Source organism: Myotis nattereri (genome assembly GCF_964212035.1).
Source record: "Myotis nattereri genome assembly, chromosome: 15".
In the NCBI taxonomy this organism is placed as follows: Eukaryota; Metazoa; Chordata; class Mammalia; order Chiroptera; family Vespertilionidae; genus Myotis; species Myotis nattereri.
Genome location: NC_138090.1, coordinates 46,416,531 through 46,430,314, shown reverse-complemented (window position 1 = coordinate 46,430,314; position 13,784 = coordinate 46,416,531). Strand labels below are relative to the sequence as shown.

Sequence of the window (13,784 nt, the reverse complement as noted above, 5' to 3'; positions counted from 1 at the left end):
TATAAGAATAGCACCAGAACCTCTGTGTACCCTTCAGGAGCCGATCCCCCATGGCATGTCACTGTCATGTTTATTTAGTCTCAGCCTTGCTCTGTTCACCTTGACACGGTGAAGAGTCCAGGACAGCTGTTGGTGGGATGCCCTGCCTTTGGGTCTGTCTGCTTGTGCCTCCTGAGTGCATTATTGAGGTTCTGTGCCTTTAACAGGAACAGTGCAGAAGCGGTGCCCTGCCTGCGTGGCATCAGGCGGCACAAGGTGTCGGTCTGTCCCGTTTTGGTGTTGGAACTTGGGTCGCTTGGTTTCTCTGGTGTGAAAGGACCCCTTTCCCTTGTACATATGGGCTGAGGGAGACACTGTGTAAAGTACCTGTTTCTCTTCAGACTTTGACCCAGGGGTCGTAGACATCCATTGATGATTGCCGTCTGCATCTGTTACTGCTATAATGGCTACGAAAAATTTCCCTTCTACATTTATTAGTTGGAATTATACTATAAGGAAGAGTTTTCTTCTCCCCATTTTATTATCAGTATGGATTTGTGGATTCTTATTTATTCTCTGGGTTATGATCCATTACTGTTGTCATTAATTTTGCTGCCCAAATTGCCTTTATTGAGCCTTCGAGCTGGCTGCTGTGTCCCTTTAATGTGCTCTATAAGTTTTGTTTTTAATTGATTTTAGAGAGAGAAAGCAAGAGGGAGGGAGAGAAACATCGATAGGTTGCCTCCTGCATGCACCTGGATTGGGGATCGAACCTGCAACCTGTGTATGTGCTCTGACCTGGAATTGAACCCTCCACCTTTTGGTCTACAGGATGACTCTCCAACCAACTGAGCCACTCTGACCAGGGCCTATACGGATTTTTTTTTAGTGTTCTTTATTTTTGACGTAAGATATTCTGGGCTCATCTTGTACTTTCCTTACCCTAGCCTTGGAATCAACATTTCTCTAAGGAGCCCTGGTTTCTTTTAGATATGGAATAGTTTCAGAGATCAAATCTGGGGGAGGGAGGGATCAAATCTGTGCCCATTGCTGCCGGGTGCATTTAAATGCTTAATGCCCATTGCCAAACTGTTTTCCAAAAAAACTGCACTGGGGTTTACACCCACCACTCTTACCAGCCCTGGACATTCTGTGCAACCTCTGGGTATAAACCGTATCCTAGGTTTATTTGCTTTCTTCAGTTGGAGTCAGGCTACACATTGTTTTACATTTATTATCCATTTGCATTTCTATGAAGTGCCCGTTATTGAGCTGTTGAACCTTTTGTAATTAAGTTACATGTGCCTTTGGTTAATGCAACATTGCAAATTACTTAAATCATCACCCTGTCGAACATTCCAGTTTTTCCATTTTTATAAAGACAACTTCAAGGAACGTGGCTGTTCGTGAACGCTTTTTTCTAAGGTTCACATGATCGGTGTTTCTCCGTGAGCTAGAGCCACTGGGCATGTGTTCAACCAGCCTGTTCCTACCGATGGAGACTGTTCCACCTGTCTGTGCTGTCCGTGCCGTGAACTCTGTACATTTCACCTTGAAAATGGATAGACGTTCTCAGAGTAGATATCTAGAAGCGGAATTGGCTCTGTCGAAGAGATGTGCACATTTAAAATCTTGACCTGCTAACAAATTGCCGTTCCGAAAAGCTGAACCAGTTTACGCTTCCACAGTCCACACCCCTACTAACAACTGTCATACCAACCGTTTCTTTTTTAAATATATGTTTTTTATTTCACAGATGAAGGGAGAGGGAGAGAGAGATAGAAACATCAATGATGACAGAGAATCTTTGATTGGCTGCCTCCTCCTACATGCCCCCTACTGGGGGATCGAACCCACAGCCTGGCATGTGCCCTGACTGGGAATCAACCTGCAGTCCCTTGGTGCGTGGGACAGTGCCCAAGCAACTGAGCAGCCCAGGCTGAGCAACCTTTTTTTTTCTGTCCGTCACAGAGGCAGAGTGCTTGCACTGGGTGGTCTTTACATTTCCCTGAACCTGGTGAAGGTGAGCTCTATTTCTAAGATAGAGGTTTTTAAACAGTAAAGCTCTGGAAATGATTAGTTAACAGTTTTTTGTGTGTTTTTTTAATATATTTTATTGATTTTTTACAGAGAGGAAGGGAGAGGGATAGAGAGTTAGAAACGTCGATGAGAGAGAAACATCGATCAGCTGCCTCCTGCGCACTCCCCATTGGGGATGTGCCCGCAACCAAGGTATATGCCCTTGACCGGACTGGAACCTGGGACCCTTGAGTCCACAGGCCGATGCTCTATCCACTGAGCCACACCGATCAGGGCAGTTAACCAGTTTCTATCTTCTTGGAGCTTAGTGTGATCAGCTGGGCTGGGCTGACTTGTTCCCGTTTCCCGGAGGAGAACTGAGGCCCAGAGAGAAGCAGTTAGTTCCCGGGGTCACATGGCCCTTTGATGGCAGAGCCAGGCCTGCAACCCAGTCTTCGTCCACTGCGCTGCTGTCCGCGGAGGCTGCCCCGAGGCAGGGCCCGGGCGCCCGGGGCGGAGGGAGGACCCGCTGCCTCTCTAGAGCCAGCATCTTGTCTCCTCTCTCCCAGAGCCCAACCTGGGGGAGGACGACGAGGACAAGGATCTGGAACCAGGCCCATCGGGGACCTCGAAGGTCTCAGCCCAGATCTCGGGCCAGTCAGACACAGACATCACAGCCGAGTTCCTGCAGCCTCTGCTGACACCCGACAATGTGGCCAACCTGGTGAGGAAGGGGGGGGCCGCTCCCCACGGGGCGGGGAGGAAGGGCCTGTAGTCCTTTTCCTGCCTCCACTCCACACTGTCACCTCTGCAGGTGGATCAGTCCTGAGACACCCCCTGTTCTCAGTGGGGAGGGTGTGGGCCAGGGGGCCCTCGGACCTCTTCTCTGACCTTTACTCCGTCAGGGGTCACTGGTCACCACCCGCTGCAGTCTCGCTCTTTTTTTTAAATATATTTCTTTATTGATTTCAGAGAGGAAGAAAGGAGGAGAGAGAGATAGAAATATCAGTGATGAGAGAGAATCATTGATCGGTTGCCTCCAGTATGCCCCCTACTGAGGATTGAGCCCACAACCCGGGCATGTGCCCTTGGCTGGAATCAAACCTGGGGCCTTTCAGTCCACAGGCTGATGCTCTATCCACTGAGCCAAACTGGCTAGGGCCCTACAGTCTCTTTAGGTGGTCTGAGTTCCCATCCAAACCCACTCACTCTCACTCTCACCCAGGGGCAGGGGTGTATTAACGAGAGAGTTCACCCCGTGACTTGTGTGCTAAGTGGTGTGAGATCAGCATTGGGGAGCAGGGTGGCCAGCATTTTCCTCAGATTCCCCAAGTGACCCTGCTCCCCAGAAAGAACAGCTGGATTGAGCTGATTGGGGGCTGCGGGGAGTGAGTCTCACACCTGTCGTCGGCTGTCACAGCACCAGACCCCTCTGTTGGGTGCTCGTGGAAGAGTGCGTCTTCCCACGCTGGTCAGCAGTCACCCTCAGCCTCCCCTTCTCTCTGCCTGGAGACCCCACGGGTTAGTTGTTGGTGAAAGGGGTGGAACTTCTGTCATGATAGCGGCGAGAAGGAGTTTGCTCTGTGGTGAGCTGCAGGCCTCGGTATGCAGCTATCTCCTGCATCTTTCTCGGATGTTCCACAGGCACCTCAGACTCAACATGTCAAGATAAGCTTATGACATTTCTCTCTACAGGCCGTGGCCCCTCCTGTCCTGGCACACCAGCCTCCTAGTTGCTAAGCCAGAAACCTGGGAGTTAAGCTCTTGGCCTTCCCCCATCCTGCCCCTCTTCCCCTCCCCAGACCCGGCCTGGTCCAGGCCCCACCCTTTCACCCGGAGCACCACCCGCCTACTCCTGGCTGGCGCGTTTTTCTAACATACAAGTCGTGACACTTCCCTGTTCAGATCCCTGCCATGGCCCTCTGTTTCCTTGTAGATAAACTTAAATTCAGCTCGCCTCAGTCCCTGTCTGATGTGGCTTCCATTAACTCGTACCTTGTCAATCCTTATTCTACTGGGAAATTGTCCTTTTCAGATAATTGGCAGGAGGTTGTTTATAGGATTCTTATGCTTTTACAATACCTGCTGTGGTAATGTGCCCCTCTGTGTCCGTACTCTTTTTTTCTTCTTTTTTTTAAAATTCAATCCTGCCATAGATTTGCTTGTTTTCAGTGATTTCCAAGAACTGGCTCTTAATTGTTGTTGATATTCTTTTTGCAACCTTTTCTGTTTTATCCTGCTGTCTTTTTCTTTCTTCCTTTCTTTTTCCCCCCCTTTCTTTCTTTCTTCCTTTCTTTTTTCCCCCCTTTCTTTCTTTCCTGCTACTTTCTTTGAATGTTTTTTTCCCACAGTTTTAAGTTAAATGCTAGGTTATTAGTTTTCTGTCTTCTTTTCCAATATAAGCATTTAAGTATGTGCTTAAACTTCCAAGTTTAATCTTAGTTTGAAATTATCTTTTGTTTTAATTTCCTGACAGGCATGGATATGCTTTCTTAGGATACTGATTTTTTTTTTTAAGCGAATTTCTGGTCCATGTTCTATTTCTTACTGAACCTCCTTCCCCTCCTCGGGCAGGGCAGCGGCTCTGTGCCTCCGTGCCTCCACCCATGCTGCTCTTGTACCTGGAATACCTACCCCTCCCACAGCAAGACTTCGCCCTTTGCCGGCCGGATTCTCATCCTCCTCTCAGTTCTCAGCCTGGGTGCCAGTTCCTCGGGGACCCAGAGCTGTCCCTGGCCCTTCTTCCCCCGTCACACACCACCCTGCATCATTACTCGTGGCCCCTCTGACTGCCCCGGGGGTCTGAGCTCCGTGAGAGCAGGCCCAGGTCTGTCGTGGTCACTGCCATTTCCCCAGTGGCCTGGGCATGGAGCCAGCGCTTATCCAGTCAATGGGTAAGGAAAGGCTGCTCTTCCTGGCTGTCCGCAGGTCCTCATCAGCATGGTGTACCTGCCTGAGGTCATGCCTGCCTCCTTTCAAGCCATCTACACCCCAGTGGAGTCGGCAGGCACCGAAGCGCAGATCAAGCACCTGGCCCGGCTCATGGCCACACAGATGACGGCCGCAGGACTGGGGCCAGGTGAGTGTCACACGGAGCCGATTCAGACCAGGGACTGGCCCTCTGCCTGCTGGTTTCTCCTACTGGAAAGGCCCTTCCTCGTGGTGGAACAGATGAAAATCACATGAGCTTTTAGGTGTTAATAATTACAGATCCGCAGGGGGCAGCCGGTCAGTGATTCTCAACATTGAAGTTTCTATCTCTCTCCCTTCCTCTTTGAATTCAATAAAAATATATTTTATTTTATTTTATTTTATTTTATTTTTAAATATATTTTATTGATTTTTTACAGAGAGGAAGGGAGAGAGATAGAGAGTTAGAAACATCGATGAGAGAGAAACATCGATCAGCTGCCTCCTGCACATCTCCCACTGGGGATATGCTCGCAACCCAGGTACATGCCCCTGACCGGAATCAAACCTGGGACCCCTCAGTCCGCAGGCCGACGCTCTATCCACTGAGCCAAACCGGTTTCGGCTGAAATCAATAAAAATATTCTTTAAATAATAGTGAATAGCTACAGATCCTGTAGATCTATTAATGCTCAGTATTTTAGACCCTGAACTTTGAAATCCGACAGACAGGTTTGATGTCTACGTTGAATCAGGCTGTCTCAGTCACTCATGGCTGTGTGGCCTGGGCTAAGTTTCTTAACCTCTCTGAGCCTTGGGTGTTTTTTTGTGTTTTTTTTTAAATATATTTTATTGATTTCACAGAGTGGACGGGAGAGGGAGGGAGAGATAGAAACATCAACGATGAGAGAGAATCATTGATCGACTGCCTCCTTGCCCGCCCCCTACTGGGGATTGAGCCCGCAACCCAGGCATGTGCCCTTGAGTGGAATTGAACCTGGGACCCTTCAGTCCACAGGCTGTTGTTCTATCCACTGAGCCAAACCGGCTAGGGTGAAACACAGAACTCTCACTAGTAAGTGTACACATAACTGTTAAGTGTGAATTTTTACAAAGTGAGCACACCAGTGTAAGTACCACCCAGACCAGGTTGCAGTGGGAAGAGAGAGACATTTCTACCCTAAAAAGTTCCTTCTGGTCACCACCCCCACACCCTCCCTCCACAGTGCTCACTGTCGTGATTTCTGTCCCCGAGATGAGTCTTCTCTGGTCTTGAGCTTCATATAAACGGGTCGTGGAAAGTCTGACCTCGTGTGCTCAGCAGAAGCTCTTGAGGTTCATCCGTGTTGTCGTGTGAACCGTAGTTGGCATGTTCTCGCTCATATCACTCCCTCGGGTGCAGTCACCGTTGGTTCACCCCGTCCCACTGGCGCACCTGTGGGCTCTTTCCGATGTGAGTAAAGCTGCCGTGAACATTGTGTGTACATGTTTTGATGCACACGTGCCCTCGTGTATCTTGAGTATATAATGGCGTTGTTGGGTCATGTGTCAGGGTGTGTTGGTTGCCATTAAAGGTTCATCCGCTTCCCGAAGTGGCCGTCCATTAGCCCCTCCAGCAGCGAGTGGCATTTCTAGTCGGAGCCTCCGTTGTTGTATTACAAAGTGATACAAAGCCTGCTTGTTCCAGGCATGCGTTTTGCAGGTTTAAGTGAGTTTTGTGTGTCTGAGCCTCGAATAGATCCTGGTGCACGGGAGGTTCTTGCATGGGAGCAGGTGGGTCTGACGGCCCGGAGCCTGTTTGCGCCTCCCCTCAGGTGTGGAGCAGACCAAGCAGTGCAAGGAGGAGCCCAAGGAGGAGAAGGTGGTGAAGCCTGAGAGTGTCCTGATCAAGCGACGCCTGTCAGCCCAGGGCCAGGCCATCTCGGTGGTGGGCTCCCTGGGCTCCATGGCCACTCTGGAGGAGGAGGCGCCCCAGGCCAAGAGAAGGCCAGAGCCCATCATCCCTGTCACGCAGCCCCGGTGAGTCCCCTTGCAGGTGCTGGTATAAGACTTGGGGGCCTGCGTGTGTGTGTATGACAAAGATTAAGAGAAACAGGGTCTTTCTGTTTTTCTTTTTATTGACTTCAGAGAGGAAGGGAGAGGGAGAGAGAATCAGAAACATCAGTGATGAGAATCATTGACCAGCTGCCTCCTGCATGACCCCCACTGGGGATCGAGCCCACAACCTGACATGTGCCCTTGACCAGAATGGAACCTGGGACCCTTCAGTCCACAAGCTGATGCTCTATCCACTGAGCGGAACCAGTAGGGCTGATTTTTTTTTTTTTTTTAGAGAGTGGAAGAGAGGATTGGTTGCCTCCTGTACCCACCCAACCAGAACTGAAGTTCGAGCCTGCAACCCACTATGTGCCCTTGACCGGAAATCGAATCCACCACCCTTTGGTGCCTGGGTTGACACTCTAACCGCTTGGCACACTGACCAGGGCCTTAGTAGTTTGTGGGATTTTTCTGCTTAAAAACATCCTCTTATATATAAAATTGGGATATTATCGATCTCTAAGGATCAAGAGAGAATTAAATTGAGTTCACAGTCATGGTTAGCTAATTAACTTAGGGTTGAGAGTGATCATGGTTCCTAACGTGTCGTAAGTGCTGCTGGTTGTGACCATCGCTGTCCTCATTATTACCTCCCTCACGGACCCAAGATCCAGCTGGTCCCTGCCCAGTGTCCCGTCAGCGGGGCCGCCTGGTCTACTGCCCCTCCAGGCTCTGTTCCCCTCTTGAAGGCCTTTGCACTTCCTGTTCTCTCTGCCTAGAATTTGTGCGAATCGTCCCCTCTCTTCATTCAGATCTCCGCGCCCTCATTGCCTCCTCATGGCCGCTCTCCTGCGACACCCTTTATACAAACGAGAACATTCTCCTCCTCCTCCTCCTCCTCCTCCTCCTCCTCGTTACCCCGCGCCTCAGGGTCACAGGGGCGTCAGGCAGGCAGTGTGCGGTGTCTGCGTGGCCTGGAGACACGGCTGGGCCCGAGCTCCGGAAAGGAGGTTCTGAGTCTCTGTGTCCCTGTCGTCTCTCCCACGTAGGCTGGCGGGGGCCGGGGGCCGCAAGAAGATCTTCCGTCTGAGCGATGTCCTGAAGCCCCTGACCGACGCCCAGGTCGAGGCCATGAAGCTGGGCGCCGTGAAGCGGATCCTGCGGGCTGAGAAGGCTGTGGCCTGCAGCGGGGCGGCCCAGGTGCGCCCGGCCCCCCAAGTCCATCTTTCCAGTCCCTGTCCCTGGAGCCCACCTCACAGCAGAGAGACGCCCCTCCCTGGCTCATTCCCAGCTCGGCCGCTCGCCAGCCGACCACTTCTCCAAGCCGCCTGCCCTCCACATCCACGCGGGTGGTGGGGGAAGGAGTGCGTGGACCGCACGTGCTCTCAGCACAGGGCTGGCTGCGAGGAGGAGCCCCACACGGAGGCTGCCATTGTGTTCTCTGTGCTTAACACTATTTTTATTCTTTTTTTTTTTTTTTTTTTTTTAGTATTTATTGCTTTCAGAGAGGAAGGGAAAGGGAGAGAGAGAGAAACATCAATGATGAGAGAGAATCATTGATCGGCTGCCTCCTGCACGTCCCCTACTGGGGATCGAGCCCGCAACCCGGGCATGTGCCCTTAACTGGAACCGAACCTGCATCCTTCTGGTGTACAGGACAGTGCTCCAACCAGGTGAGCCACCTGGCCAGGCAGGTTTGTTTCATTAACCAAGTAGAATATCAGCGCCCTGTTAGAAAAGGCCTCCGGCCCCGGCGGGTGTGGCTCGGTCGGCTGGCGTCCTCCGGGCACCAACAGGTCTCCCTTCAATTCCTGGTTGGGAGACATGCCCGGGTGTCAGGTTCAATCACCAATCGGGTTGTAGAAGGTACGCAAACCATTGGTGTTTCTCTTTTCCTGTCCCTTTCTCTCTAAAATCAATAAAAGTATATTTTTTAAAAAAGGAAAGAAATTTTTAAAGAGCTCCAGGCTATAGAGGTATCTGCACCCCATCCCTCTCCCGAGGCAAATTCTGGAATCCTTCAAGATCTTTTTCGGTGTATTTAAGTGCATGGGTCCTGCTCTTAGAAACTCATTTTATTTTATAATGTTTGATTTTCTTCTCCTTTTCATTTGTTTCCCCCAAAATGGGACCTGCTGGGCATAAGGCTCTTCACCGGGCCTTCCTCACTTACCCTTGGGTCTGCATTGGGCGCGCTGAGCCTGGGCGGGGGCTGCCCACTGCCTGCCGACGCGCTCGCTCTCCTGCCAGGTGCGCATAAAGATCCTGGCCAGCCTCGTGACGCAGTTCGACGCGGGCCTGAAGGCTGAGGTCCTGTCCTTCATCCTGGAGGACATCCGGGCCCGCCTGGACCTGGCCTTCGCCTGGCTCTACCAGGAGTACAACGCCTACCTCGCCGCCGGCACCTCGGGCTCCCTGGACAAGTACGAGGACTGCCTCATCCGCCTGCTCTCCGGCCTGCAGGAGAAGCCAGACCAGAAGGACGGGTGAGAGGGCGGCCCTGCACCCTCCTGTCCCCAAGCACCCCCTCCTGCGTCCCGGCTTTCCGCTCCAGTTCCTGGCCACCTCCCTCTCCCCGCCACCCAGCCAGCCCCGCGTGTACCCGTCCTTCTCCCTCCTCTCCCACGGGCTGGAGGCCCAGAGAAGGGTGCTGGGCGTGAGCGCTGGTCACACCCGCGGGGGCGTGATCTCCAGCTCTGCTGTTTGCGCCTGACGGAGCCTGTCACTCACCCTTCGGGCCTCCTTTTCCCACCTGTAAATAGCAGCGCCGGCCCATCTCTCCCCGGGACCGGTTGTGTGCCTGCCTGTGTTCTCAGCCTCCAGCTTATGTGTCCATTCTCCACCCAGCAGCCAGGGGACACGGTGTAATGCAAGTCCTGTCTTGTTGCTTGCCCACTAACACCCTTCCCTGGCTCTCCAGTGCTCTCAGCATGAATTGCAGGCGCCACCCCATGCCCTGGGGCCTTGTGGAATCCAGTCCCGACCTACCTCCTCAGGCTCTTTTTCTTGCCCCTCTGCTCTTTGCCACCCCCCAACTTTCACCACACTGGCCTGTCATCTATTTCTTTTTTTTTCTTTTTTTTAATATATTTTATTGATTTTTTACAGAGAGGAAGGGAGAGGGATAGAGAGTTAGAAACATCGATCAGCCGCCTCCTGCACATCTCCCACTGGGGATGTGCCCGCAACCCAGGTACATGCCCTTAACCGGAATCGAACCTGGGACCCTTCAGTCCGCAGGCCGACGCTCTATCCACTGAGCCAAACGGCTTCGGCATGTCATCTATTTCTTGAACATGCCGAGTTCAGGGCTTGGTGCTTCCTGTTCTCTCTACCTGGAATGTCCTCCCCACACCGCACGGCTGGCTCCTGCTCACCCACCAGCGTTGACTCCGTTATCTCTTTTGTGGCCTCCACATCAAAAATAGCAAACTCCCCCCCCCCCTTTCCCTGCTGCTGCTGTATTACACGGGCAGAGCTAGGAGTCCCAGTTGACAAAGGGGAGAAACTGAGTTTCAGAGCGGTGAGTCTCCTCCCAGGTCACCCAGCTGGCAGCGTTTGAACCCGGCTCTATAGCCCTCAGAGCTCTGCGTGGCTGCGTGCACCGCGGCCTCTGAGCTCTGTGGTTCACAGAAGGTGGGGGGGGGGGGGGGCAGGCGGCCTCTCTGCAGACGCTCCCTGTCCCTCCCTCCGGCAGGATCTTCACCAAGGTTGTGCTGGAGGCGCCGCTGATCACGGAGAGTGCCCTGGAGGTGATTCGCAAGTACTGCGAGGATGAGGTAGGCAGGGCCGCAGACTCCCTCTGTCCCCAGCTTTGCGGAGGGGCCGGAGCCCTGCTCACAGCAGCCTGTGGCGGGGACAGGGCCCTGCGTGGGGCACCCAGCCGAGACCTCGTGGAAGGGGTGTGAGGGCAGGTCCAGCTCTGAGCAAGGCAGGAGAGCCCCCCGAGGCTCCTGCAGGCGGCTTGAGCCCGGCCCCTCCCTCTTGCCAGAGTCGCACCTACCTGGGCATGTCCACCCTCCGAGACCTGATCTTCAAGCGCCCGTCCCGCCAGTTCCAGTACCTGCACGTCCTGCTGGACCTCAGCTCCCATGAGAAGGACAAGGTGATTCTCCACCGTCCCGGGCCCTTCCCGTCCTGAGGGCCCAGTCTGCTCCCACCACAGGCCCCTGGGCGGCGCCCTTCTCGCAGCAGTTCCTGGGTGGGGGTGTTTCCACGTATGATGTCATGAGGCTGTTAGGATGCACACACATGTACACTCACCCTCCCAGGACGGGCAGGTCCGTTCCTGCCCCTCTTAAAGCCTGGCGCTGTGCTGGGACCTGGGGCGCTGACCAGGAGAGGAGCCGTGTGACCTGTCAGCGGGCGGTGACACTGTGGGTGGCTGGGAGCCCTGACCATCTGCTGGGGGATGGGCAGGGAGAGGTCAGGAAGGCTTCTGGGGAAGGAGGCGTGGGAGCCATGTGCTCTGGGCAGAGGGAACGTGTGTGCATGAGCTGAGAGGGCCCTGGACCCATCCCTGCTGCAGCCTCACGCCAGCCCCTTTCCTGGTGTCCCGTGGCCATTTGCTCAGCAGACCCTCCGTGTACTCCGGCTCAGCCTGTGGTGTTGTCTGTGCTCATGGCTCCCAGCGGGGGAGGTCTGAGTGACCCAGGATATGGCCAGTGGCAGGCATTCCAAACAGTGGGGACCTCTGCCAACTCCCACAGCCAGGGAGACGCTGTCCCCTTTGAGGAACTGAGGAAAGCTCATTCTGGTTTGGTAGCAAGCAAGGCAGGTGACACGGGGTGCGGTGAGCAGGTAGGCGGCGAGGCGAGGCGGGACCCGGAGTGGGTTCACAGCCGGGGGCGCAGGTAACTCGCTGGGCCTGGCCTTTCTCGAGCGTGGGCCCGCTCACACGGGTGCTGCCGGCGTTGGCTCAGCTGCCTCCCTCCACCATCCTGCCACCACTCTCCGCAGGTGCGCTCCCAGGCCCTGCTGTTCATCAAGCGCATGTACGAGAAGGAGCAGCTGCGAGAATATGTGGAGAAATTTGCCCTCAACTACCTGCAGCTCCTGGTCCACCCCAACCCGCCATCGGTGCTGTTTGGAGCCGACAAGGACACAGGTCTGGTGCAGATTCATCAGATGCCTGTTGAGCACGTGCTGTGACCCAGGCTCTGGACTGGACCCTGGAAACAGCTGGGTCCAAGCCGAGCCCCGCCCCGCCCACTGGGGAATACAGCAGAGTAATAACCAGAACCAGCACTCCAGGGTGGCGAAAGCAGGGAGCTTAGGAGCCCGGGGGGCTCCTGACCCAACCCGAGGGGTCGGGAGAATGTCCTGGAGGACAGGAGAGCTAGCCATAGGGCTCCAGGAGGGGCCGGGCAGGACCATCGCCTATTCCCTCAGCAAAGGCCTGGTCCCCCCCAGAACTACAGATGGGGAGACCTGGGCCCTAAGAAAGTGAACCATTAAGTTGGAAGGTGCAGGCTGTGGAGGGAAGCACAGGGCCTCCTGGGAGCACAGGCGCCCTCACAGCCTGGGTGCTGGGAACGCTGCCACGAGAGGCACTGGCCACGTGCGGCCCAGAGGATGAGGAGGTGCGAAAGGAAGGGCTGGGCAGCAGCGTTCCAGGCACAGCCTCCCAGTGAGGGCTGGGGGGTGGGGGACGGGCCCAGAGCCCCAGGGGCAGAGGCTGCCCCACAGGGCCTGGCAGGGGGAGCAAATTGAGGAGCTGGGACTTAGAGCTGAGGGCACAGGGCGTTCGTGTGCTCTGAGCAGGAGAGGGGCAGGGGGAGACCTGCTCCCTGTGGATTGGTGGTCAGAGGGGACGAGGTGGGAAGTCAGTGCAGAGGTTTCTAAAAGGGGAGCAGTCCTGGTCCCACCCATTTCCCGGGTGATTGGCTTCCTGCCCTAGGACAGTCGGCTTCCAGGGCCTGCTCTCTTCTCTGCCTGCACCCAAGAAGGGGCAGGCACGGGGGGTGGGAAGGGATGGAGGGGAGTGGACCAGCCTGATCCCGTCTCCTGCCCATCAGAGGTGGCAGCGCCCTGGACCGACGAGACAGTGAAGCAGTGTCTGTACCTCTACCTGGCCCTCCTCCCTCAGAACCACAAGCTGATCCACGAACTGGCCGCTGTGTACACGGAGGCCATCGCCGACATCAAGCGGACGGTGCTGAGGGTCATCGAGCAGCCGGTGAGGCCCCACCCCCCGCCCCTCCCCTGGTGTCGTCTCCTCTGCGGGAGCTAAGCTCTAAGGTTGTCTCCCCGGGCCCAGCTGCTCTGCAGCTTGTGGGTCGTGGACACGCCCATCCCTTCGTGAGAAGGCAGCAGGGTGGCCCCACAGTTGTCGCCTGGCGTTGGGCAGACCAGAGTTCACATTCTGTCTCTCACTTTTTTTTTTCTTAATATATTTTTACTGATTTCAGAGAGGAAGGGAGAGAGAGAGAGAGAGAGAGAGAGAGAGAAAGAGAGAGAGATATCAATGATGAGAAAGAATCACTGATGGGCCGCCTCCTGCACGCCCCCACTGGGAGCTGAGCCTGCACCCTGGGCATGTGCCCTGACTGAGAATCGAACCGTGACCTCTAGGTTCCTAAGTCAACCCTCAACCACTGAGCCACACAGGCCGAGCTGCCTCTCACTTTCTCACTCTGCGAACATGGCAGGGCGGGGCGCGGTCCCCGAGTTTGTTGGAGGAACTCGTGTGAACATGTCGTTTACGCGCTGGCCCTCCCCCGCCTCTGGCGCCGCAGGGTCACCCCCATGAGAAGCTCAGGTGCAAACTGGCACCTGGGCCCTGGAGGGTCTGTCCTGCCCGTGTGCAGCTGGATTTGAAACCGCTCGTATGTCTCCGC

At 54.7% G+C, this 13,784-nt stretch overlaps 1 protein-coding gene across 1 annotated transcript in view; it reads left to right on the top strand.

Annotated features, from left to right (window-relative positions):
- Positions 1-13,784, top strand: part of SYMPK (symplekin scaffold protein) — a 40,181-nt gene that overhangs the window by 17,227 nt on the left and 9,170 nt on the right. Inside the window, exons 11-19 of the mRNA XM_081107572.1 lie at positions 2,568-2,722; positions 4,927-5,077; positions 6,723-6,927; positions 7,995-8,145; positions 9,196-9,431; positions 10,643-10,724; positions 10,937-11,050; positions 11,905-12,052; positions 12,963-13,123. Coding sequence (XP_080963698.1) covers positions 2,568-2,722; positions 4,927-5,077; positions 6,723-6,927; positions 7,995-8,145; positions 9,196-9,431; positions 10,643-10,724; positions 10,937-11,050; positions 11,905-12,052; positions 12,963-13,123 — 1,403 coding nt within the window. The remainder of the gene's footprint in view (positions 1-2,567; positions 2,723-4,926; positions 5,078-6,722; positions 6,928-7,994; positions 8,146-9,195; positions 9,432-10,642; positions 10,725-10,936; positions 11,051-11,904; positions 12,053-12,962; positions 13,124-13,784) is intronic.